This window comes from Adiantum capillus-veneris, chromosome 14 (assembly GCF_014529385.1).
Source record: "Adiantum capillus-veneris isolate H3 chromosome 14, ASM1452938v2, whole genome shotgun sequence".
NCBI lineage: Eukaryota > Viridiplantae > Streptophyta > Polypodiopsida > Polypodiales > Pteridaceae > Adiantum > Adiantum capillus-veneris.
Window position 1 is genome coordinate 141017930 of NC_140944.1, and position 27318 is coordinate 141045247.

At 42.8% G+C, this 27318-nt stretch overlaps 1 protein-coding gene across 2 annotated transcripts in view; it reads left to right on the forward strand.

Annotated features, from left to right (window-relative positions):
• Window positions 1-1087: 1087 nt before the first annotated feature.
• Window positions 1088-27318, forward strand: part of LOC147443258 (cysteine-rich receptor-like protein kinase 25) — a 52776-nt gene continuing 26545 nt past the window's right edge. The window contains exons 1-3 of one of the 2 annotated variants that reach the window (XM_086529171.1): window positions 1088-1971; window positions 17811-17921; window positions 18004-18155. In XM_086529171.1, coding sequence (XP_086385297.1) covers window positions 1182-1971; window positions 17811-17921; window positions 18004-18155 — 1053 coding nt within the window. In that variant the 5' untranslated portion in view covers window positions 1088-1181. The remainder of the gene's footprint in view (window positions 1972-17810; window positions 17922-18003; window positions 18156-27318) is intronic. The other variant, XM_086529170.1, reaches the window with a different exon arrangement.

Genomic DNA, 27318 nt, shown 5'->3' on the forward strand with positions numbered 1-27318 from the left:
AAAAAGAAAGTTTTTTACCATGTGGCAGTAATCTATAATCTGTAGGCTTTATCTAATGGTCCACAATTGCATAAAAAATCCAACGCTTTATGTAGTCCAAAAATGTAATTTATTTTGATTTCACAAGCTTGAGAGGCCAACTTGATTTGTAGTGAACATAATTGGACAATGATCAAATATGGGGAGTGATAGTCATTACCTACGGTTCATATATTGAAATGTCTAATCTGCAAGAGACAGTTGTCGTTGGTAGGGGAATTAGATGAAAAAAGAGTAAACACAAATCAAGGTCATAAAGGCACACAACATCCTTACAAAAGAATCAAAAAATGATATTATGGATTTAATTTTAGAGCATTAAGATCTAGCACTCATTTATCTTCGATTTAATTTTAGAGCATTAAGATCTAGCACTCATTTATCTTCCTCCCACAACTCGTTTTAGTAGCTTCGTGTCATTAGCAGGCCATCGATCCCTCACCTTGTTTCAAATCGTGACCAATTCAAATCAGGTCACAATGGCCTAGATAAGAAGAATATGAGAAAGGGAGTCTCTTACGTGATCCACTGCCCAAGGCCCCCCTCCACACTATCTAACATGGGCATGCTCAAATGGGATCGACGGTTGAGGTGATCTGGGCCAGATGCGCATTTGGTAAATTCGGGGCGTTTGGTAAATTCGAAAAGAAAAGTAAATTCGGATAGGCTTATAAATTCGGGTCAATCCGCACCCCATGTCTCGAACCCCCGACCTCCCCACCACGAGCCATGTCCACTAACCACTACACCCTCATGCCTTCATTGAAATATAAGCATTTCGAGTATGTCATATTGTAAATGTGAGCCGATTAATAAATTCGGAGCAAATTTGTAAATTCGGGGCAAGCTCAGATCTGACGGTTTATTATTGATGCGCGTCGCCTTTTCCTCCTCCACCATTGATCCCATTTGACCATGCCCGTGTGATATAGTGATGAGGCAAGGCCCCCTCTTATTAGGAAGAAAACAAGTTTGCCATCATTTAATTGCCATGTGGAAAACAAGCTTTATCCAACGGTGTTTACTTTTGTGAGGTCTGCTTGCCGGGTCAGACTTGGAAATTGGAAATTGAGCCGCGTTGATGTTGCATAAGCGAAGAAGAAGACGAAGAAGAGAATTCTGTGAGGGAGAGAGAGGTGGGTATGGCGGGACGGAGACGCTGCTGCGATATTTCTATCTTCCTCTTCCTCTTCTTTCCTACCTTCTCCATGCAGCAATTTCTACCCTTAAATGTCCGCTACCTCAATTGCCAGCGCAATACCAGTAGCGGCTCCCTCAGCACCACCTTCACGCGCAATCTCAACAACGCGCTGCACAATTTCACAGCGCTCACATCGCAAGGCAGCAAGTATGCGATCAGCACGGCTACAGGGAGCTCGGGGCAGGACAATCTGTACGCCGTCTTCCAGTGCAGAGGCGATCTGTCCACGCAATCATGCACCGAGTGCGTGCAGAATGTGACGACCAGCTTGCCGGAGGCGTGTCCGGAGGCCGTGGGGGCTCAAGTGCGCCTGGAGGGCTGCCTGCTGCGATACGACAACCAGTCCTTTTTCGGGCTGGACACCAGCTCCATCATTTACGCGTGCAACCCGTACAATACGAGCGACGCTGTGACGCTGCGGCTTATCGGGGATTTGGTGGACAATGTAACGAATGAGGCGCCCAAGAGGGGCGGGTGGGCGTCTGCCAGCGCAAGCGGCTTGTATGCGGCGGCACAATGCCTGGGATATCTGGACGAAGCGGAATGCTCGCAATGCCTGTTGAGCTATTCCTACCGCGTGGCCTGCGATTCGAGATTGGGCGGGCAGGTGTATCTGCCCAGCTGCAACTACCGCTACGAGGCTTACAACTTCATGGAAGCAGCAGGCGCTGCTGCCGTTCCTCCTCTCTCTTCAGCCCCGAGCCTCAGCCCGGTCTCCCTTCCATCTCCAGGTACCTCGAACAGCCTACTTTTCCAGCTTTCTTTTCATGCATGATCATCTCAACTTTACGCGTTAGCAGTGTCCAAATTTCCACAATTCTCTTATGGAAAATCTGTGTAATTATGTTAAATAATAGCTCAAACTTCTACAATTTCCTTTTCCACTTTTTGGCCTAAGGAAGACTCTCAAACTCTTGGGAGCCATTTGTGGACGCTTGGATCTAGCATGTGATCACTAGTGTCACCTAGCGAAGTTACTAGCAGCAAAACAAGGTGAAAATGCACTATGGCCTACATAAGGAAGGCTATTGAGTTTCATAAAAGTAGTATCACAATAAAAGATTACTTTTTTTTGGGGTGTGTGTGTGTGTGTGTGTGTGTGTGAGAGAGAGAGAGAGAGAGAGAGAGAGAGAGACAACAATCAACTCTTTAGTTTACAATATATCACAAAAGCATAGAAAATAATGTTTGACACAATACTCAATGCCCTCTTAAAGAGAGGTCCACAAATGTCACACCCTCTCAAAAGAGCTTAAAAGAAATAATTTAAATTAAAGTTTATTATCATTAACTTGTCATGTGGCAATCGGCAAGCTTTTAACAATGGTCCCGATTGCACCCAAAAATCCACCCTTTAATAAGGACTACTTATGTAGTCCAAAAATTCTCTTATTTCTTACCATAAGAGCATTACTCGGGAACCACACACACACTCTCTCTGTCTCATTATTGTATGTAGGTCATTAAAACCTTTTACCTAGTTCTTCATGCATTGTTTTTCTTATTAACAGGGAGAGAACTTGTACACGCAGTAGTCACATTACTCTTAGATTGAAAAAATGAGTTAGGTTAAGGAGCGAGGTTTTTTTTCTTGGGAGGGGGAGCCACGGGTGCACCACCATTGCCGCCGTCATTGGCCACCAAAGCCACCAGCTCTTCTCCTCCTCCAGCACTTCCTTGGCCACCACTACTATCGTCCTTCTTGGCTACTTAAACCACCCACTACTCCTCCACCCTCTCCGCTTCCACCACCTCCACGTACCTATCCCTCTCATCCTCCCTATCCTCTGCTCTTCGCTCTCTCTTCCTCTCCCGGCCTCCACTCTCCTAATCTCTCTTCCTCTCCCTGCCTCCATTGGTTCTAAGCGTCTTTAGTTGAGTAGAGTGGCTCCAACCTCGTCCCTCTTGCGATTTCAAGTGTCCATAATTGACGCATTTAGCCACTACATGTAGTGGCTTTCTTGCCCACACTAGCTCAACCGCTCGTGCACTCCATTGCGAACACCCTCACCCGTGAACCCAAGGCATATACAATGTCATTCTCTGGTGAGCGAGGCTCAATGCCCGCTCAAGCCTCTTACTATCACATTTGGGTACATAATAAGCTCTCCCTATAGACATTCCTCTCCCAACGACGATGTGGACTCACATTTATGATACTCCTTTTCACAATTCTCGAGCATCAAGTCACTTATCAGTTCCACCCACCCCAAGAAAAGTGTTTCTTTTGGTCCCATAGGTCATGTTTGACCTTCAGGGACATTTATGAAATCTCTCTTTCCTATCAATGTCAAAGTTTTACAATTGCATGTTGCGTTGTATGAAAGACCACAGGTAGTCGTATCTCCCAATCATGCTCTCTTATAGAGCCCCCGGTGGCAGGTCCATGTCCTAGGGCCTCATACCCCCACGGACACCGACTCAAACCTTGTTTGAGACGTTCATAGGACCCATGTCTTGGCATTACTTCCCCCTCTATGCACGCCCGCATGTGTGTAGTTGGAGATATGAAGATTCACGTAGCTCTATAGTATAGGTAGCCACTTGTGAAGTATTGAAGGTGGACAAGATGGTCATTAAAGTTGGGTAGTGAAACACATGGCTCTTAATTCAATGGGCATGGAGGCGAAAATTGATCAAAATGTAAATTAACATAGCATAGTGATGGTTTTTACTTGATACTTCATGGACCACATGGCTCTTAATTCAATGGGCATGGAGACGGTATTTGATAAGAACAACATTTAACATGTCATGGTGATGTTGTTACTGGATACTTCCCGAACCTATGGCATACACGCTACCACTTTGTTGGGAGTCAGGCAAACTGGTCAGCTAACCTATTACTAACTCTACCCTGTTTCTTTGATTGTCAATGGAATAAGAAGGGTGAGGCATCATCATCCTCATTGTGCTCATCCACTCCATGGTCTCCCTCTCCATCCTCACAACATTGCACACACACACACACACACACACACACACACACACACACACACACACATACACACACACGCACGCGCATCTATGCATGCACATTCACAAGTGGTATCAAAGCTTTGGTAGGAGGAAGCGACGGCATCATCCTCTTGCTCGCGTGTGCACGAGCTTCATAGCCAGCCTATGGTGCCAACACTGAGATGTGCGGAGATTTGGTACTGTAGGAGAATTGAAGGCTTGTTTAAATCAATCTTCACATTCTTCACTACGTTTTTTTGGTGCGAGCATTTGAAGTACCAAGCAATCACTCATACTACACTAGCAACATTGAAGTTTTTCAAAACCCTAGGTCAAAACTAAGAAATTTGTTAGCAAAATATAGCAGCGTTGGTGAGTCGTGACGTTGAGCGGGTAGCACAATTGAGAATTAACGCATCCACTTGCAATCGTTTTTGGAATCATTGCAATAAAGCAAGTAAAAAAGCTCTCACACACACACACACATACACACATAGAGAGAGCTAGGCGGAAGTTGGAGATAGAGAGCACAAAGAGATAGTGTTGGTGCACACACCTTCTCTCAAATTTTGGCATACACATCTTCTTTGGCATCCGAATTTCTCTCCACTTTTTGTCATCTTCCTGATATCAACGACTTCGGCTTCTCGACATTGACGAGCTCGATTTTTGGATTGCCACAATGGTGATGGACTCTAACATACGGTCCCTTCGTGATTGGCATCCCAGCGTAACCTCACCATTGATGGCCTTGGACGGCTTACCTTTGATATCCTCTTCTTGGCATTGGCTTCTCCGATATTGAGTATCAACGAGCACACTGGTTCCAATTCCTCAACACACACACACACACACACACACACACACACACACACATACACACCCTCAAGCATCGTAGAGATCAAGATACGAAGAGAGCTTGTCGATAGTGGGAGGTAGGTACATGTAAAGTCTTACTTGCCATTAGCAAAAGATTTCATGTGTTCACATGTATTTGTGCTCTCCATGCATTTTGTAGAGCAGATTTGGATTGTTGTATGTGTTCTTGGCCATGGCCCATGATGTATGTTCTATGTGGTATTGCTTATACATACATGTTGATGACTTCTCAGAGTCTCACAGATACAGTATTACACGCACAAGGATAGTGAAAGGTTCTTTTAATACAAGAGATCTACAAGTATTTTTGACAATGAGGTATTTAGAGGCATTTCAATAACTTCAATTACGGTGGGATTTTGGATTTACATGGTTTTATGCATGACTAGCACTTGAGAGTGCTTGTGCTCTGTTGAGAGCGTTTACTCTTTGCATGGAGCTAACTTTTATGGTCTTTGCTTGAAAACTTATTGACCTCGGTTTGAGTGCATGCTCCGCACTTTGAAGTGACTGCTATAACTCATGTGCGTGGTGTTACAGATATTGGCACTGCATGCTATTGTGTGGAGCCTATTTTTTCTTGATTCGGCAGCCCCGATCATTTCTAAGACTCGATTCCAAAGATCCCTTTCTAAGACTGTGGCTAGCTATGTTTGATTAGCCTTTTATGAGGGTTGTGTTAGATGAGTAGTGTTAATAGAGCAGTAAATGATTCAAGACATGAAATTGATTAACACTGTACTTCTACAAGTAGACAAAGATACAAATGAGTGTCCCTTATATAGGGAGAACAAACAAGGTCTCGTAGCCTCATTAACTCCTATATCTAGGGAGAGATTGTAGTGATATGGGATAATGTTCCAATAAGAAAGGAGGTTAAGGTGGCTACCAATGACAAGAAGGAAGTTGCAAGGCTACGGTTAAGCTTGGAGTGATTTACAGAGAGGATTGAAGGTGCTAAAGGTGAAAGACCCCAAAGAGTAAAAAACCCTTTAGCCTTATTGAATGCTTAATATGCTGCTACTTCATCAGGACTAAGGTACTCCTAGGCTAGGTCATAAGTGTGATCTCCAACAAACCCTTCTTCAAGTTGATGACCTAGCATAACAAGACAAAGCCTTGTGATACACCTACTCAAGGTTCACTCCACGGATACAACACCTATAACTGTGTGGTTCACTTAGGTGGATGCAACATGAGGGTTCATCAAGCTTAGAGAGATACTAGGTAGACTAAAAAGAAGGTGTTTGAAATACAAAAAAGGAATTTTGCCTAGCTTATATAGACCTTAAAAGGCGTATTCTTCATCCACATGCACAAGGTTTGCCTCATCCAAGGCAGTCTTCTCTTCATCTGCATCCTTCGAATCTGACTCTCTGATGTACATTTCTCTTATCCGTTGTTTAAGGAAACATGATTCCTTCGTGTGATTTCCTTTGCCACAAAATGTGCATACAGTGCCTTTCTTGGCGTCCTTGAATGATGTGTTCCTTTGAGGTTCGTTTGGGTTGCTTCCTTTGTAAAATGGTTGTTGACTTTTGTTGCCCTGCTTGCTTTGAGTAAGGTATGCTCCTTGTATTTCAAAATGTTCAAATTTTTTTTTGTTCCAAGAGAGAGACTTCTACCTTAGATAAGACAGGTGTAGCAAGATTTGTTAGGGTAGTAACAAAGCTAGAATAATCATCAGGAGTTGAAATACTTTTAATGAGGACAGCTATTTTGATATCATCTTCCACATCTTTGTTGATTGCCCTGTAAGCTCTTGAATTTGCTTAAGTGATCTAACATAGTAGCGTCGGTAGGTTTCATAAGTTAAAAAAAAAACTCTATAAAGAGCATGATTTTAGATGTCTTGGAAGCATTACCAAACACTTTCTCGAGTAAGGTCCATGTTTCTTGTGCAGTAGTGCAAGATCCAATGTGATGTATAAAGACATCTTGCAACCCTTCCCCTATGATGCCTAGTGCTATTAGATTTCTTTGATCAAATGACGAGGAAGATTCTCTAGTTGAATTCCCTGAAGGTTCTCTTTCTACAATGTCCCATAACCCCTTTTTAATAAGTCTGAAATTTATTCGTGTTTGGTTTGTGCCGTTGAATTTGTCACTGGCTTCCATGTTAGGAGTGGTCTTAGTAGAGTACTACTCTACCATTGTCTAAACTCCATACAAAGAAAGATGTTAATTGCAGTTGGCAAATGCTTTTTGAACAGAAATTTATTTAGGTTGTTGTGGTTTGACATACCATCTTTTACATATAGGGCATTGAAGGTTTCTAGCAGTTTTGTAAATTCTTGGTCATTTCGTGGGAGGTAGTGAGATTGACAACTTTGAGGTGACTTCCTCTTCAAAAATTTTAAGTGTTTTGGGTTCATTGTGCTCACTTGTAATCATGCTTGATACAAGTTGATTACTCATGCCTTGCTTGAAGTGTGTGTGCATGTATGTGTGTGTGTGTGTGTGTGTGTGTGTGTAATTTGGGAAGGTCTTACCACTCAGAGATGAGGTCAGTGTCTAATTCCCTTACAAGATTGGCTTTTCAAAATTAGGAATTAGGAAAAAGTTCATTAGAAAATGTTTTTAAACACCGATAGTTGTTCAAACACATGACAAAAAAACAAGTCCATGGGAACTAGCTCTTCAAACGAGCTTAGAGCTTAATTTGAATGAAGAAAAAAATGTGTATTGTGAGGATGCTAGACCAAACAAGGACCGTCCAGTTCAATAGGATTCGATGAGCAGCAACTTGCGAAGATGGAAATCTACAAGTGATCGCACAAGCGTTGATTGACAATCTATGCGGTTAGCTTGTGTGATGCCGTTTACTTTTGAGAAGCTGCAACATTGTCGCCATGGGGAGTAATATGGAAACTTGCACTTGATCTAATGATCTAGTTTTCTGCGTAACACTCATCAAGATCCAATTATACATCTGGATTTGAGTTAGCATTGAATATCAAGACAAGTAATGATTGCAACACGTAAAGAACAACCTCAGTTGGTGGAGACTCAACTACATTGAGCTCCTCGATCTTCACACTAATCTTAGGAGGATTAAACTTGACCATGACTTTATCCTTTTCACATTGCAAAACACGACAATGTTTCTTTAAATGGACTTTTGTGGGATAATAATAACATTCTAAATTTTGTAGGTCATGTTTGTCTATAACTCTCGCTACGAGCATCCTTGCAATCCTATGACCGACTACAACTACAATTGCAACCTCTTTGCCTCGGACAACCATCACTAGTGTCAAGAGACTAACGTCTAATCTCTTTTGTGAGCAAAACACTAGTAACATCATTGAAAACAAGCTTACCCTTTGGACATCTCCCATGGCGAAGGCAAAGAACATAGCAAGAAAATGGCTTTTATTTCATATCATTGAAATTGAGTCCCTTAGATGTAAGTTGTGGAAACAAGCTGTTGAACTCATTTAAATGTGAACTGACACTACTTCCCTCTTTCATATTCAAACGTATGAGTTTTTTCATAAGAAAAACTTTATTTGAGGCACTCTTGCCATAAAATAAGCATAACAAATCCTATAATTTCTTTGTAGCAGTCCTACCCATGATCGTAAAGCATCCTTCCACTGATCATTAGTGTAAACAGCCTCTTTAGCCTCTTTCAATGCCACTACAAGGCCCTGAATGACCAAGCCATCTGCTATCTTAACCAATATTCTAGCCTTTTCTCCCATGGCACTTCCCCACATTAAAAGATCAGTTTAATATGATAAAATCATTTAGGAGAATTAGATATTGATTATTATGACATTACCTCTCTCTTGAAATCATAGTCGTCCTTGACTATGGTGTAGAGAAGATAAAGCATATTCATGAGTCCTTTTCTTAGCGGGTAGAGGATCCCTATGTTACCCTACCGCATCATTCCACAATGGATGACTAGTCCATTTGGCTCTTGAGAGCTTGAGGCTGCCGCAAGCATGTCTGCACATTAGTCAAGCATACACAGCTTCCATATATTGAAGTTTGTGTCATCAAACTTCTTGATATAGTACTCTTCCTTTTTAGAAGATCTAGCCATAATTCACAAAAGCGAATGCAAGAGAGTGAGACTAGGAATTTATGGAAAAAAAATTGTGGAAACATCCACATAGTCTCCTTTGTACAGAGATCAAAATCTCAACCAAAACTCAGCAAATCAATACATAAAATCTGGAAAAGAGTGTTGATATGGCATCAACTGGTATATACTACTCAAAATCACTGTCAAAATATTCTCAACTTGACATCAAAAACACATATACCTTGTATACATATCCCACGGCGAGGCCACAAAGAGGGATCTCCAACAATCTAATCTATCTTACATTGGGTAACCTGACCCCCAATGTTCGGCTTCAAAAATCTTCACACACAACTTGTTGGAAATCAAGCTTATGACCTAGTCTAGGAGTACCTTAGTCCTAGTTAAGTAGTTGCATTTTAAGCATTCAATAAGGCTAACGGGTTTTTTACTCTTTGGGGTATTTTGACCTTTTAAAGCACCCTCGATCCTCTCCCTAAATCACTCCAAGATTAGCCATAGCCTTGCAACTTTCTTCTTTTCATTGGTAGCCACCTTAACCTCCTTTCTTATTGGACCACTCTCCCATATCACTACAATCTCTCCCTAGATATAGGAGTTAACAAGGCTACGAGACCTTGTTTGTTCTCCCTATAAAAAGGGACACTCGTTTGTATTTTTTTGCTTGCAGAAGGTTAATACAATGCTAATCAGTTTCATGTCTTGAATCATTTACTGCTCTATCAACACTACTAATCTAGCATGGTATTAGAACAAGAGCAAACCATATTATTTATAGCATAATTACTAGAGTTTTGTTAGTATTATAAGCAACTTAAATGTCTATGACCTCACTCAAAGTATGCACTTGCAGATCTAGCAATTAGAGTAATGGTTTCAATGATCTATTCCTTCATAAGTGAGTGTTTTTTTCAATATTCAAATGAAGGCGAAGCTTAGGATAGGTATATTTGAAGAACAAGAGATGCTCACGTTGCTAATGGAAACTCCTTTCAAAGAAGCAGTGCAAGCATTCAAAGTGTTTTGATCTTCAATCAGGACTCCTACAAGCTTGCACACAAAACTTGCTTTGTAAATGGAACTTTATTACTCTCAAACCCCACAAACTGCGACGCTAGTGTCTGGTTGGTTCTATGCATTGAAGGTGTCTTTATCGGAGCTGTCTTGATCGGAGCCAATTCACCTTCCCACCCAAAAGTGGCTTGCAAAACCTCCTACTATTGCCTTAGCTTACTGTTAGGGAATGGTTCTCCAATTATGCTTCTATGCATGGTTTCTTGGTGACTAGTATTAGCTTACATTTATGGAATTGGAGATGTGAAGTTACGTATGTGCAACGGTAGTGAGTTTACGCTTTGAGGTGTCAAACATGTGCCAAAGTTGACTAACATCTTAGTGTCAGCCGGTCGTTTGGTGATTTGGGCTATACTATAGTTTTTGGAAATGGTTCGTGAATCGTTCATAATAAGGGAAAGTCGGTCATTTTTAAGGGCCAAAAGTCTGGATCATTTTGCTCTTTTTATGTCTCTTTTGTGAAAGATAATCTCATTTATGTTACCGAGTTTCCTTCCGCTAAATTGTGGCATAGATGGCTTGTTCATATGAGTTAGAAAGAAATGAAACAACTTTCGTGTTTGGGCTACTTACTTGTCTTAAATTATTATGGTTTTAGCTTTTGTGAGCATTGCATGTATGGCAAACAAACTAGGGTTATCACTTCGCCATTGAATAGAGTTAGGGAATCCTCTAAACTTGATACATAGTGATCTGTGTGGCCCTATGCTACATATATCTCTAAGGGGGGGTAGAGTGGGGAGGGGGAGGGGATTATATTTCCTAACATTCATAGATGAATCTACTTGAAAGGTGTGGGTCTATCTCTTGAAGGGAAAAAGTTTTTGTGGCAATTCCTTGCAATGGTAGAGAACCAATCAAGGAAAAGGCTTTTTGCACTGACTATTGGGAAGAGTACGTCTCCACCAACTTCAAGAATTTATGTAGCAAAAGAGGCATTAGAAAACATTTTACTACACTGTATACACTTGCTTAGAATGACATTACTGAGCGAATGCATAGGAAAATCCAAGAGAGATTCATAGCCATGTTGTCTATGGCGAACTTACCTCCAGAGTTTTGGGGAGAGGCTGTTATGATAGTAGTTTACATCATCAATCAATTGCTAGTATGCCATCGAGCTATAAGATTTCAAAGGAGATGTGGATTAGCAAGAAGCCAAACTACGATAATTCATTGTGATATATTCTCACATGTTCCTAAAGATCTACACAAGAACCTAGATTCCAAATCACTCAAATGCATCTTCATTGGATATGGTGTAGATGGAGATGTATAGATATCCTGTCAAAGAGATTGAGTATCGCAAGGTCAGATTCAAGGACGTAGCCTCAAATGAGGCCGAACAAACAACTCAATCTACTAGTGACATTCCTACCAATAGTAGTGCTCCAAGAGTACAACAAGCGGAAAATGAGGAGATCTGCATGAGTCTCTCATAGAGTTGAGCATGTTCAGCCATGGTTAGACTATTTGTTGATCACTGACTGCGGAGAGCCTACCTACTACCAAGAGGCTATTCAAATGGAAGATAGTGTGAAGTGGGAGCACGAAATGCATTCAAAGTATAACTTGACTTGGGAAGAACTGATAATGTTGCTAGAGTGCAAACAAGCCTCGTCTTGCAAATGGGTGTACAAGAAGAAGTACATGGAAGAAGATCCCGAGCCTAAGTATAAGGCTAGTTTGGTTGTTAAAGGATTCAAGCAGAAGAAAGGCATGGATTTTGATGAGATTTCCTCTCCAGTAGTCAAGATGACTGAATTGTGTCTTGCGCTTAGACTAGTAGTTGTTGAGGACATGGAACTTGTCCAGTCGGATGTGAAGATGGATTTCCTTCATGGGGATCTCGAAGAAGATATCTATATGTATCAGCTAGAGGGTTTTGACGTTGAACCTGAACAGCTTACAAGGGTAGAATTGGTATGTAGACTACATAAGGCATTGTATGGCCTAAGGCACGGCTCAAGGTAGTGGTACCAAAAATTTGACAAGTACATGCAACGGTTACGTATGGAGCCAATAAGATCACTGCTTGTATATCCGAAAGTTAAACGATGGTTCACTTACCATCTTGATACGTTATGCCAATAATCTATTCATTATTGAGAAGCTAAAAGATTAGGTTTCCATCTTGAAGAAGGCATTTAGAACACAATTTTCTATGAAGGATTTGGGAGATGCAAGTCAATTTCTTGGTATATGTATCAAGGGGGATAGGCAAGGTGGAATATTGGATTTATCTTAGGAAACGTATATCCACAAGGTCGAAGATCCACGCTAGCTATGTAATTCTATTTACTGGAGCATCCGTGTCATAGAGATCATGTCTCCAAGATTGCACTTTGTCTTCCATCACAGAGGCAGATTATGCTATTGTTTCTAGTGCCAACAAGGAAGCTGCATGGTTAGCTTGATAGTGGGAGACATTGGTATTTATTAGACTCCATTTTTGCTTTGTGATAGTTAGAGTACTGTTACATTAGCAAAGAATCCGTATTTCCCTCCAAGTCAAAACACATAAGAGGTTAGGTATCATGTGATACAAGACATACTGATTAGCAAGCACATCGAGATAGTCAAGGTTCATACTGATGACAACCATGCAGACACTCTCACAAAGAGCCTAACCTCAAAGCGGTTTGCACATTGCATTGAGATGATGGGTGTAGGATGAAGCCACTGGAGTGCTTCACGATTGTATAATTTGTACATACATAGGCCACTTGGGCCACATTGGCCTTCAAGTGGGAGATTGTCACGCCAATTGGCCCGCTAACTCTAATCTTATTCTCTGATGCTCAATAGAATAAGAAGTGTGAGGGATCATTATCCCTTTTGTGCTCCATCCTCTCTGTGTTCTCACTCTCCATCCCTCACAGCACTACATGCACGCACACATCCGCACATGCGCACTTCACACCGCTCTTTGGTGGGTGAGGCTCGATGCCCGATCAAGCCTCTCAGAAACAATAAGCTCTCCCAACACACATTCCTCTCCTAACTACTATGTGGACTCGCAATTGTGATGCCCATTTTCACAATTCTCGAACATCAAGAGTCACTTATCAACTTCACACACCCCAAGCAATTTTTTTTCTTTTGATCCCATAGGTCCTATCTGACCTTCACGAACAATTATGAAATCTTTGTGTGTGTGGGCACCCCTCCCTCCCTCCCTTACATATCTTTGTTAAAGTTTTACTATTGCATGTTGTGCTGTACCTATTGTTCATACACACAAACTCTCTCTACGCGCACATGTGTGTGTGTAATTGAAGATATGAAGATTCATGCAAGTCTACAATATAGGTAGCCACTTTTGAATCATTGAAGGTGGTCAATATGGATGTTATAGCTGGGTAGTGCACATGGCTCTTAATTCAATCGGCATGGAGGCAGAAATTGATAAGAATGTCAATTAACATATCATGGTGATGTTTACTGGATACTTCATGATTATAGAAAATGGAAGGTCAGGAGTACGATTTTTCACAAATTGTAAAGCTTTGTTATGAAAACCATGATGAGAGGGCTACAAAGGGTGATGTAGAAAGGGTTGTCAATAGAGGCACACCTCAAAGAGCTCTAAAGATCATACAAGAAATCCACTATGGAAAGACAAGCCAGCAGCATTGAGAAGGAGGGCCTGGGGATAAACGGTAATGATAAATGCATAGCCAAGGGAGTGGGGACCCCGTGAATGCTTAATCTTTAAGGGAAATGATAGGCTATGACATATCTTGAAGGAGATATATAGATTGAAGGGATACATTTCAGAGACAAAATCGATGGGCATCTCAAAGGAAAATCATTACATTATATTCTAGAGTCGAAGTGTGTGGAAAGTTGGAACTACGGTCACTCTGGCACCCGAAGTACACTTCAATCACAACACATCTAGTTATGCAAGCAAAAGGCATGTGCTATTAGTTCTCTCCCCTCAAAGTGGAATTGATGGATTTAATCAGTGCAGATCACCAAATCCTCCACCCTCCCTAAGAAGATGAACAATTTGGATTCAAGGATGGTCTAGGACCATCGATCTCTTCTAGCTTAGGAGTGTTAGCTCTAAAATATTACTCAAATTTGGGTTGTAACTTGTAAAGGGTGGAGTTTGAGAAAAATTGAAAGGCCATAATAGACAAATCACTTTAATTGACATGCTCATTGAAGAGCTTTCATAGCGATCAGACTTGGCATATGCGACCTAAGAACCATAGCCGATAAGATGGCCATCAGATTAATCATCAACGCTCTAGCTTCCCCTGATGAAGAATGGGCTCTTTTGATGTTTAAGAACTTGCACAAGTTCAAACTTTAGGAAGCTAAAGGCCGGTCAAAATTTCCCTACGTCTTCCATTTTTTTTGGTAAACAAGAGGTGCTCTCCTCTGGATCAGACTTACTCCGATCAATCATTCAGTGTTGAAATCGTCACAAGAAGAATTAATAGGGATTCTAAGCACATGTATTCTATCCCGTCATGGGAATACGGTGGCCTACCCTACGCTCCCTGAACTACCTAACACTCTTGCGAAAAAGGCCCTAGTACTTCACAATAAAGGCGTGAGAACTTTGCACCAACTTTGGGATGCTAATAATCATTGCTGGCTATCTAATCTAGAGCTCTCCCTGAGATTTAGAATTGAGACGTGGGATCTTCCCCTCATTAGAGACAAGATCAAGCTCTTCCTCGAGAACCTCAAATGGATCCTACACACCTCCCCCTCCCTCGTCCTTGAAGCTTTCTGTTGGGAAGGAAGGTTCAAACTTGCCAATCCAATATGGAAGCCCATCGACTTATCCCCCCCCCCCCCCCAATACGTGACAAGTGGAAAGCTGACTTGAATAGGAAATAATGAACTACAAGTTTGCTAACCTATGGGATTTTTCCATTGAGACCAAGAAGTCAATCCTCATGTGGTTCATTCTCCATAAAGCTATATGGACGGGGAAGAACACATCCTAAACCAATCTCGGGTCTAGAATCTACTGCAGGTGCTCTAGAGAAGTAGAAGACATTAGTCATTAATTCAATGCATATTTGGCTAACTCTCCTGTGTTAGCCCCACTGGTTAAGGTGCTCAAATTCCAACCCAACTAGAAACAACTGTTATCGGGGGACTATGTTGGGTACCTTAGTATTTTCCGGAACAAAGTCAGGGGAGAATTCCTCTAGATTATTTGGAGGCAAATGAACTTTGCATTGTTTGAGGGACTTACCAACCAAGTTTGATACTTTTTTTAAACCATGTGAACTTGCATGCCATGAAGATTGCCAATGATAAAGTGACCATGTACAAGACAAAAAAGGAGATCCTTCTGGATGTTGATCACTATTATTGGATGCTAGCCTATGAGAATTCATCTCATGCCTACCATGGCAAGTTTCTCAGCTGAAAGTAGCGGCAAAACAAAGTTGAAATTGAGGTACATCACTTGGAGTCTCAAATTGAGGACCGGTACATATTTGTGGCCAAGGTCCAGGCTGAGTTGGATGCCCTTCCCCTCACACGCTTCGAGAAGTAATGGAGATAGGTGCCAATGGCCCCTTGTTTTGGTCTTACCCCTAGACCCCCTTTCGTATGGAGCAAACTTTGGATACATCCCCCTTATGGAGCTCTCACCTGTTACACCCTCTTGTATGGACCCATGCTAGGTCCCCTTGGACCCTTCTTGGGTTGCACCTATACGCTTTTCCACCCCCATTGCTACATCCAAACTAGCCCTCCGTTGGCTAATCAGATGTAACCTTTGATTCTCTCTAATATAAATCCACTGCACTTATGGAGAGGAAAAACAAAAATTGGAATGCAAAATATACAAGTGCTTGGTTTGAATTGATTTTGTATATGCAGAACGATCAAAATCAAGCTCTGAGGACTCTCACCATGGTTTCTGAAAAATGGAAGCACCTCGAGGATACCTACAAGCACAAAACATTTCTACTGAGGTGAACTAGCTAAAATAAGTATACACTTTTGGTGCTTAGCCATGGATCTTGTAATACTTTATTATCTTGATTAACCTAATATAGTGCAAACTATCACATGGGTTGTCTCTCTACCATCCTCATGGCAAACATTTTATAACTGCTAAAGCCATATGACTACCCATTTTGGACTGACACTCATCCGCACAACATCCTTTTAAAACATTGCATGCGCTGTGCTCTAGGTTCCACTACCCTTCATCCTTTACCTCTACCCCAATTCACGTATCCCAGTTTGTAGTGTAATTTCATGGTTGAAAATGAAAATTCTGAGTTCTGATGTGATTAACCCTTAATATCCATTGTAAAAACATGATACAAAGTCTTAGTAAATACCTTAGATTTTGGCATAAATCTCAATTGTCTTAATAGTTTGAACTTAAAAGCTTTTTTCGAGTGTTAGCATCCATTTTGGATGGGTGGTTGTGGCTTTTTGGAATCTTGTCCGCCACCAAGATGATCTTTGTCCATAAGCCAACGAGCAGTGTGTAAGCAGTCCCACGGGACTATTTGACACCCCCTTGTCAGGTGGGATCGCTGGCCCACGATCTCTGGATGATGTGGATCTTTCGTTTATTCCCAAGAATAAAAAGATTTCGGTTGGTCTGCCCCGACAACTTGAATCCGCCACCTCCCACACTAAAGGCATTGACTCTCCCATTAAGCTATCGCGTGCCACTTGAAATGAGGGTGAGAACATAGTATAATATGGCAAAAGTAACGGGTGGGGATTATTAGGTGTTCACTTTGGAATGGTTGGGGTCACACGTTGATCACTTCGGAATAGGTAGGTTCACAAGGTGATCACATCTCAATTGGGAATCACACTGGGATTACTTGACGATCACTTGATGTTCACATTGAGTTTTCGTGCGATTACTTGGGGATTAAACCACCGGCGGCGGCGGACGGCACAAAACCAGTCAAAACCAGCCCAGCCGCCCCTCGTCCATAAAGCAGACGGGGCCAACTCGAGGGATCGACGACCGCCACGAGATCCACCGTCGATTAAATCTCCAGGTGGACAAAAAATTAGGGTTTCCCTCCGGCCGTCGTGCCTTGAACCTAGGACCTCCCCCACCACACGCCGCAACTCTATCCATCCCACCTATCGCGCATCACTGCAGATGATGCGACTCCAAACGTACATAAGTCCTGCCCCCCCCTACTGGGGAGATCCGGCGGCCCAAATCGCGCGCCCTGCCGTGGATCCCACGAGTTGGACCCCGTGTCATATATAAACGAGGCCAGAAGCCCCAATTAATAGAGACCATTGATCCCACCTGACACAAGGGACTATTTGAAAATTGACACCCCCTTTCGCTAACCCATGCAGGCGCGCAAGCCAGGGGGCCGCACATCAGCTTGCTCAGCGTCAGCTTCATGCCCGCGGTAGATTCAAGCAAGAGTCAAACAAGAAAGCTTGTGGGTGAGGAGTTGAGAGAGGCTCCATCCAAGGTGGCTCTCTTACTATGAAACTGTTGTGCCTTCGAAGTTTGGACTTTGGAGCTTATGAAGAGAGAGAGAGAGAGAGAGAGAGAGAGAGAGAGAGAGAGAGAGAGAGAGAGAGAGAATATTGATTGGTATGATGTTTTTGTGACATGTGTAGGCTCCAAGAAGACCCTCATTGTTGCTGTGAGTGTGGTTGCTGGAGTTGTCCTTTTGATTGGAGCTGTATGTGTCGTACTAGTTTGGTGCTACAAAGCAAGCAAATTAAGAGGTAAGCTGTTTAGATGTAAGAATGTGTGTGCTTTTTTCCGGATCTGCTCCTGGTTCGTGATGACTGTATGAATGAGGGTCAGGTGTGAAGCGGGTGGACAAGCCATTGAGCTGGCCGCGAGACCTTCTCCAGAACAAGGCGCAGGTATTCTCATTAGAGGAGCTCGAGGAAGCTACTGGCCACTTTAATCCTATCAACAAGCTTGGAGAGGGTGGCTTTGGCATTGTTTACAAGGTACACTTCATGTTTAGCTAACACCTTTTGACTTCAATGATAATATTGCTTTCATTCATCCTAGTTTGATTAAGGGTGACTATGCGTGACAAAGTACTAGTGTTCTCTACGTCTAAGAAAAGTTTAAAAAGATGTTACCAAGGAGGATCCATATCAATCTGCATGCTCTCTTTAAGACTGTTTGTGCATCCTAGGGCAAAACACATCTACTTGTTCAAACAAAGGAAGATAAAAGCAAGGGGTGCCTAAGCATATGGATCCAATAATCAGCTGCTCATATTTTGCACATACATGATTAGGGGTAAGAGCCTTAGAATGGGTGGGCTATAACTGCTCTAACATTAGATTGAAACATTTCGTAGTGAAAAAACATGTTTCCCTCAAAGGTGGAGCGGACAAGGTGAACTAGATGACAATAAAGTCTGCAACCGCAAGCAAAACTCCTCTGGATCAAGCACAACCACCAGATCTCGGATCTATTATAATGGGATTTCTTCGAATCAGCTTCGAACAATGGGCTGCCCTGTAGCATGAATGTAAGGCCTAGGGTAGCCCTCCGATGTGCAAAACCTAAAAATGCAACACATGGCACAAGGAGGAAAGTGAGTGCTGAAGAGTGAGTGAGATCGCAATGTTGCAGGAAAAAATCGTTACAATGAGTGCTCATCAAATCGGCAATTGACAAGAGTGTGGAAACGAGAGAGAAGAAGAAGAAGAAGAAGAGTATTTTAACGTCGTAGGAAACTATCCCAAGAGACCTTAAAGATCTATCTCGTCGGAGAGTTGAAATATTCAAGAGGGAAATGGCATAACCAATCTACCACACTTGGGGGAGAGAGAGAAGAAGAAGAAGAAGAAGAAAAGAGTTTTAACGTCGTAGGAAACTATCCCAAGAGACCTTGAAGATCGAGAGAGAGAGAGAGAGAGAGAGAGAGAGAGAGAGAGAGAGAGAGAGAGAGAGAGAGAGAGAGAGAAAGAGAGCCAAATGTTGGCAGTCATCGCATAATGATATGATATGATATATTAACGTCTTCAAAAGGCCAAAATGACCTATGAGACCAGCTGATACAAAGTGGTGAAACTAGTACAATGTCTGAATACAAAAGTACAAAGGTACTGAATGCAAAAAAAAAAAAAAAAGAGAAGTGAGTAGTGACAGTGAAAATGAAGTGTAGAGTAAGTTCTCAATGACACTCCGGATGGCGTGCTAGGATGTCCCTGATCCTCTGCTGAAGTCTCCGTCGATGGAGTGTGCTCTTGTGTCTCGGTCGTGGTCGCCTCGATCTCCCAAGCTCAATTGCCCTGTCAATGAGGGTGCCTCTGGTATGCACGCGGGCACAACTCTGCGCTGGTGGCTGCTCTCCTGGCTTTCCCGATCCAAAGAAGTCTGTGATCGGTCTCTGTGACTGGCGTGTCCCATGTTTCCTCAACAGACTATCCCTATGCCGCTGTAGCTCAAGTAGATATAAGCCAAGGCATCTCTGATCCTCATACTTCATGACTCTATTTAGGGGTCCAAAGCCCTCCGTGAATAAGCAATGGAAGCGCCCTTGTATCTCATAATACACAGTGCAGTGGCATATGTAATGTAACTCCATCTCTGGCTCTGTACCGCATAATTTACATATCCTGCTCTCCGGTGGTATCCCTTTGAATGTGCCCGTCTCAATCTCCAAATGGTGCGAGGATGTGCGGATCTGACCTATAGCGCATCGCAAACTATGAGACAGATGAGTGTCGATGTAGCTTGGACGAATCACAAACCCATCTCCCGAGAGTTGGAGAAGATGCTCCTTGTAGAAAGCCATCTTCGTGCCCAACTCCTGCACTATCTCTACCCATGTCCTCCTGGTGTCCAATTGTATAAGATCTTGACGAATAAGTCTAGTGATCTCCGTCCGTGTGACTGGTAGTGAAGGTGCATCCAGGGAATACTGAAAAGGAGGCAGTCTATCTAGGCTGAAACCATGCCTCTGAAACCAAGAGGTCATCTGCGCATACCAACATAATGTGTCTCCCTGCGTCGCTAACTGTCTAGAAGACTTCAGAGCCAATCTAGCGTATCTGCCTCCACGTGTATCCCATAGGCTGTGCAAAAAGGACATTGATCTGGTAATAGCCTCAATCTCTATAGGAGGGGCTGCTAGCTCCGCTCGAATAATTGCATGTGGTACGGAGGACTTGGCTCTAATCATCCGAGAGATCATAGATACGAAGGGCCTCTCCATGTTCCTCCACCTGTCATGATCCATAGATGGTCCCCACACCTGTACCCCATAAAGCATAGCTGAAGTAACCAAAGTATCAAAAAGCCATAGCTTTGTTCGTGGTTCCTGAAACTGAACCTGCGAACATATCCTCTCTAGCCCTCCCAGTGCTGCATATGCTCTAGACAGTCTAGTCTCTGCTGCTCACCTCAGAGCAAACCTCGGTCCCGAGAATACCACCCCAAGATATGTATATGCATCTGTGTATTCCACAGTGTCCTGACCATATACGAGTGTAGGTGCCGATCTCCTGACCCATTGCGGAGTAGTGTTAAACACCATAACCTTGGTTTTACCAAGGTTCACAGACAATCTACTATTCTCCACAAAGCTGTGTAATGCATCCAACTGTCTCTGCATGCCCTCTGGTGACTCTGATATCAACACAATATCATTAGCATATAGTAACAAAGGGATCCATGTCCCTACTAGCTGAGCACCTCTGTCGCCTTCTCTGGCAATGTAGTCAGAAACCTTATCTACATACATACCAAATAGTGTAGGGGACAGAGGACACCCCTGCTTCACACCAATAGTGGAATGCACAATGTCAGAAATCCCCTCAGGAGTGCGTACGTGGCCAATCACTGAGCCGTATAAAGCCATGACCCCCCAAATGATCTCTGTGGGCACTCTCAACTCCTGTAACCTGCGCATCAATCTGGCTCTCGGAACTGTGTTGAATGCTTTGCGGAAATCCACAAAGCAACAATACATCCGTCTCCCATGTGCCCTACCCTCCTCAATAATGGCTTTGAGTGTAAGAATATGGTCCAAGGTGGAGAAACCCCTCTTGAATCCAGTCTGTTCTGCTGCTCGTATGCCCTCATTTTCTGCCCATTTACTCAGTTGCTGCTCCAAGATGGACGCATACAACCGTGCTAATGTGTGCCCTACCATAATAGTACGGTAATTCCTTGGTACCTTGGGATCCCTTGCTTTAAAGAGAGGTACAATAGTAGATAAACTCCAAGACCTGGCTAGTCCCTCACACATGACCCAGTTAAACAACCGCGCAAGAACCTCTGACAATAAATCTCTAGCATGTATCAAGTGCTCTGCCACCAAACCATCATGATCATATGCTCTCCTAGTCTTCATCCTATCAATGGCCTTCTTCACCATCTCAGTGGTAAAGAAGGTACTGGTGTCTGGGCATGGCTCTGGGGGGTTTGGTAGAGGCGGTTGCCCCGGTATTGTATATAATGATGCTGCATACTGACCCCAAATTTCGGGAGAAGTAATCCCTGGAGGGGGGGAGTGCTCATGGAAGAAACGCCAGGCCTCCCCTGAATCTTGACTCAAAAAGAGCTGATACAAATCACGTTCCAATTGGGCTAAAAAGGCCCGCTTCTTCCGTCGTACTAGACGCCGAAGAGCAATCCGAGACTGTTTATATGTGGTCACCCCAAGTACAAGCTCGCGCTGAATCTGAGCTCTCATCTCTCTGCATTCATCATCATACCAACTATTTTGAGGTATTCTCCCAGAATGTCTTCTCTGATCTGGTTGAGTATGTGGGTATGCCTCTGTTGCTACCCCATGCAAGATCTCAGTCAATAGAGTAGTAATCTCCTCCACAGTATAAACTGGCTCGGCTGCCCACATCCGTCTGTAAATCTCCTCTACATATGTCGAGTCGGTCTTTGGTGTAAAAGCATATCGTGTGTGTGCAATCCTTTGTGGTGTCTGAGAAGCACTGTACTGGAAGGAGACTGAAAAAGTCAAAAGAGCATGGTCCACTGCTATTCCAATAGGTCTAGATCCCACACTAAGATCCTGAATACTAGAAATGAAGCTCGGTGAAGTCATGACATAATCCACTGTACTAGCCCCATGTCTGTGCGGAAAGCATGTAAATCCCCCAGAAGAAGGAAAAATCTCTATTCCATTAAGTATGGCCAAACCATGCATAGCCGTCATCTCCATGAGATATCTCCCATACTCTGTATGCTCCCTATCTGTTGAGTGTCTGTCAAGCCCCATCTCCGAAATATCCACTTCTCTAAGTATCTCCTCTGAGGTATCATAGAATACCGTTTGGGAGTTGGCCGTCCTGGCATTAAAGTCTCCCAGGAGAATGACATCTCCATCTCTAGAAAACTCCCATATGTCATCATCAAGTATAGAGAAAGGAGATTGTCCTTTGGGTGAGGCATAGATTGAAGTACTAGGGGGAAAGTAACATATAGCAATATATATGAGTCTGCCCTCTCGGCTCTTAGTCTCACCCACATGTATCTCGCCTGGTCATCTCTCCGAACTATCTGTAATAGCGGTTGCAATTCCTCCTTGAATAAGACAGCTACACCTCCTGAACCCCGGCTCCCGTGCTAGGATCTAGCATCTGGTCTACAAGCTATTTCCCATAAATAACCAATCACACGTGGCATCAACTGTCCAGACATCAAATGCGTTTCTGAGTAAAAAACAATGTCTCTATCTCTGAAGCTATCCTCAAAAGCACTCACATCCAACCTATAAGATCCATAACAATTCCATGCCGCCATCCGGAGTGTGGTCCCATAGGTCTCGCACCGTCATGCTGTGCGCTTTTCCAAAACCACTACTTTCCCTCCTCTATAAAATGCAGTTTTTCCTTTCTCCCTTGCTGCCTTAATCTCTGGCATCAACTCTTGCATATGTGTTATTTGCGCCAAAGTAAGGTCATCCCCCATAAATATCCCTGTGTTCTTAAGTGCTGGTCTCTTCTTTAGGAATTCCTTCCTTGATTCCATAGATGGGAATCGCAAAATAAGTGCTTTCTCTTTGACATTTCCCTTTCCATCAATTCCCTTCTTTCCTACTCTCCAAGCACCTGTATGCGTAGGTTCCGGGATGCCCATGCGTTGCAAGAGTTCCTTCACTTCATCCTCTACATTTCCAGTGTCTTTGATACTTGTAATACGCACATACAGGGCTCTATTCTTCCTCTTCTGTTCCTCTTCAATGGTCATATTGATGATGGTAGAAGTCTGTACGGCTTCTGGCATCTGGGCCTTCCCTTTCTTTGCACCCGCAATCCATTTTTCTGCTTCGTCAACCTTCTCTTGTGTTTTAAAAAGGCGCTCCGCCCATGAAGAGGCCGCTTTCGAATTTTTCTCTTCCCCTTTGCGCAAAGTTTCCACTTGCTCCTTAATTTCCTCAAGCTCCTTCAACATCGGAGGCTGATTTTCCCTCTCCATTTTGGGCATAATCTTGCAAGCTGCAAGCTCCCCTTTAAGCTCTTCAATCACTGCATCCTTTTCCTTTATGCACTTTTCCACATTTGTTTTCCAGGCATCAAAGCTTGCAATTGCCTCATCTAATTTTTTCTGCATAATACATTCCATAACATTCACTTCTGCCCGCACTAAATTCTGCATCTCCCCTTTCAAGGATGCGTACATCTCATCATGTTTACCAAGCATCGCTTCATCCAATTCTTTCCTCATATATGCATACATAGAATTCTTATAGTTATCCGCATTTGCATACATCTCTTTCCTAATATCATCTCTCATAAAGCTGAGCTCTGATTTAATCATTATTTGAATTCTTTCCATTAATACATCATCCTTGACTCTGATGGTTTTCCCTGCCCGTAAAGAACCTGGCGAGAGTATACTTTCTCTGTTCCTCCGCTTGAAAGTCGCTTGCATTTTTTGTGGGGTGACGAAGTGAAGGAGTACGAGCGGAAGTGCGATGCGAGAGAGTGTGCGAGAAGAAGAGCACGACGATATGGTGAACTCGCTCTACTGTAATGTGTAGAGCATAGTGAGTTCTTATTAGGTTTTTACAAAAGAATATGTGTACATACCTGGCGGTCCGCCCACTTACCTGGGCGACCACATTGGGCTTTATACCCCAACAACGTCCCACTTAAAGTCCAATGTGGTACTAGTGTGAGAGAAGCTACTATACAAGCTAATATACAAGAGATGTAGAGAAGTGATGTACTACCCTACACCTAATTGCTTGCGAAAATGCGCAAAGCTCTCTGAGGGAAGTCCTTTTTTGTAAGTAGATCAGTAGGATTTTCTGTGGTGTGAACTTTGACAAGCTGAAGTTGCTTATCCTCGAGCATTTCCCTGATGAAATGATACTTCACATCCACATGCTTTGTCTTTGAGTGATAAATTGGATTGCGAGCCAATTGTATAGCACTTTGACTATCACAATATAACACAGGCATCTCTTCTTTGATTCCCAAATCTGTTACTAGTCGATTAAGCCAAATTGATTCTTTGCATGCCTCTGATGCTGCAACATATTCAGCCTCTGTAGTAGACCGAGTAACACAATCTTGTAATCTAGCACGCCATGATACTGCTCCACCAGCCAATGTAAAGACATACCCTGACGTAGACCTTCGGTTGTCTAAGTCACCTGCATAATCTGAGTCTGTAAAACCCTTTACACTTAGCTCCTGACTCCCATAGCATATACGCATACTCTTTGTAGCTTTCAGGTATCTCAATATTCCTTTCACTGCCTCCCAATGTTTCTTGCCTGGGTTTGACATGTATCGACTTACTACTCCCACTGCAAATGCAATGTCTGGGCGAGTAGCAATCATTGCATACATCAAACTACCCACTGCAGAAGCATATGGAATCTTATCCATTTCAGCCTGTTCTTCCTCAGACACAGGACAATCTTGTTTGCTAAGTTTCACATATGGTGGCAATGGAACACTCAATGCCTTTCCCTTCTCCATATTGAAACGTTGCAAAACCTTGTCAATATACTCTGTTTGAGATAACCAAATCAACTTCTTGATCTGTCTCTCTCAATGCGCATACCAAGTATATGACTTGCCTCACCCATGTCTTTCATGTCAAACGATTTTGCCATCTTTGACTTCAAAGCTGAAATTTCTTCCAAGTGCTTGCCAACAATCAACATGTCATCCACATACAAAATAAGGATCAGCCAACTGCCATCCTTAGCCTTCTTTGTATATAGACAGTGATGGAACTCACTACGTTTGTAGCCTTGAGAAAGCATAAACTTGTGGAACTTATGGTACCATGCCCTCGGTGATTGTTTTAAGCCATAAAGACTCTTTAACAACTGGCATACCAAATCTTCCTTGCCTTTCTCAACAAACCCTTCTGGCTGCTGCATGTAAATTTCCACATCTAAATCACCATGCAAGAACGCTGTCTTGACATCCATTTGGTGCAACACCAAATCTAATATGGCAACCAATGCAAGAAAGCATCTCAATGTAGTCATCTTGACCACCGGAGAGAAGACTTCATCAAAGTCAATGCCTTGTTCTTGCTTAAAGCCCTTGGCAACAAGCCTTGCTTTGTACTTTGGCTGACTATCATGAGCGGTGATCTTATACCTGTAAACCCATTTACAAGGTAGAGCCTTTTTGCCCTGTGGTAATTTAACTAGCTTCCATGTCTGGTTTTTATGCAGAGCTGTCATCTCTGACTGCATGGCCAATTGCCAATTCCCGGAGTCCTTCATTTGCACTGCTTCCTTGTAACATGAAGGCTCATTGCAATGAGTCAACATGACATAGTTCATGGATGGAACAAACCTATCAAGAGGTCGCGTGACACGTCCAGATCTACGCACAATAGGTGGCTTAGGCTCAGCCAGAACCTGTGGTTCCAATCTATTCTGTCCTTGCTCCTCTTGAGCCCTGACATTTTGTCTTGCACGTGCAGGTCTATCTTCTTGGAAGACAACTCTTCTAATCTCCTCAACCCTTTCTGGTTTAGAATGATATTTGGATTCATTAAAGTGAACATCATTGCTGTGGATAACCTTTCTGGATTCGGGATCCCAAAGTCTGTACCCCATCTCACCAGAATTACCATAGCCTAGAAAGATGCACTTTCTACTCTTTGGCTCAAGTTTGTTCCTAAATTCCTTTGGAACGTGAGTATATGCCTCACAGCCAAAGACTCTGAGATGCTTGTATGAGGGCATTTTGCCTGACCATACCATCTCTGGCACTGAATCCTTCTGCAAAACCTTGCTAGGAGATCTATTTATAAGATGAACAGATGTTGATACAGCTTCAGCCCAAAACCCATTTGGCAGCTTTGCATTAGACAACATACTTCTGACCTTCTCTTGTATGGTCCTATTCATCCTCTCAGCAACACCATTTTGAGGAGGATTGTAAGGAGCAGTAAGTTCACGTTTTATACCTTTTGACTCACAAAAGTCCTGAAAGGCCTTTGAAACATACTCTCCACCATTGTCAGTGTGTAACCACTCTGATTCTCCACAAGTGTCACAAACGTTTTGAAAACACTAAACGATTCATCCTTGTGCTTGAGAAAGTAAACCCATACTTTCCTCGAGTAATCATCTATAAATGTCATAAAGTAAGAAGCTCCCCCTAGAGATAGGTTAGGCATAGGTCCACACAAATCACTATGAACAAGTGCCAACTGTGTATCTCTTCTACTGCTTCTATGCTTATGTGGCTGATGTGTTTGCTTACCATACAGACAATGTTCACAGAATTCAAAATCATTAAATGAAAAGGCTGGCAAACAACCAGAACGAGACAAGATTTCCATTTCCTTCTTGGACATATGTCCTAACCGGCTATGCCACAAAGAAACGTTCGGCTGCTCGGTTACATTGATTACATTTTTAGAGATATTTGATACATAAATCATGTAAAGTCCTCCGGACTTTACTCCATGTACTACTGTCATAGAACCCTTGGATATCTTCCACACGTTCTGTCCAAAAGTGGTGACGTAGCCAGCATCATCAAGTAAACCTGTGCTGATCAAGCTCTGTGTAATTGCGGGAACATGTCTCACATTCTTCAGCGTGAAAGAAGAGCCATTCTGAAACTTCAATTGAACATCTCCAACACCTAAGATCTCACATGTCTTCCCATTGCCTAGCCGAACATGATCTTTAGTGGTCAC